This window comes from Cariama cristata, unplaced genomic scaffold, assembly GCF_000690535.1.
Source record: "Cariama cristata isolate BGI_N322 unplaced genomic scaffold, ASM69053v1 scaffold36705, whole genome shotgun sequence".
Classification (NCBI taxonomy): domain Eukaryota; kingdom Metazoa; phylum Chordata; class Aves; order Cariamiformes; family Cariamidae; genus Cariama; species Cariama cristata.
In genome coordinates this window covers 491-749 of record NW_009617539.1, presented here as the reverse complement: position 1 = coordinate 749, position 259 = coordinate 491, and the positions used below count along the sequence as shown (strand labels likewise).

The window sequence follows — 259 nt, the reverse complement described above, 5'->3', positions numbered from 1 at the left end:
GGAACGGCTCCGAGCACACCCTCGACGGGCATCAGCTCCCCATGGAGGTAGGTGAGAAAAAGCACCCTTCGCGCTCTCGGGGTGGCCCAAGTAGTTGGTGTGATGCTGGTGCACCCCAAAACTGCCATGCAGTGGGATGACCGGGCTCTGTGACGCTACACCAGTGGGTTCAGCTGTGCTCCCCGTCACCGCAGCGTTGTGCTGATGGTGGGATATGGACAGATGCTGCACAGGGCAGCCAGCTTGGTGGTAAAAAAGC

At 60.2% G+C, this 259-nt stretch overlaps 1 protein-coding gene across 1 annotated transcript in view; it reads left to right on the top strand.

Moving 5' to 3' along the window:
* Positions 1-47, top strand: part of LOC104161963 (carbonic anhydrase 15-like) — a gene marked incomplete at both ends in the record, with an annotated part of 563 nt that extends 516 nt beyond the window's left edge. The window contains 1 exon segment of the mRNA XM_009700566.1: positions 1-47. This exon segment is cut by the window's left edge and continues 18 nt beyond it. Within this exon segment, the coding sequence (XP_009698868.1) occupies positions 1-47 (47 nt within the window).
* Between the last annotated feature and the right edge of the window lie 212 nt (positions 48-259).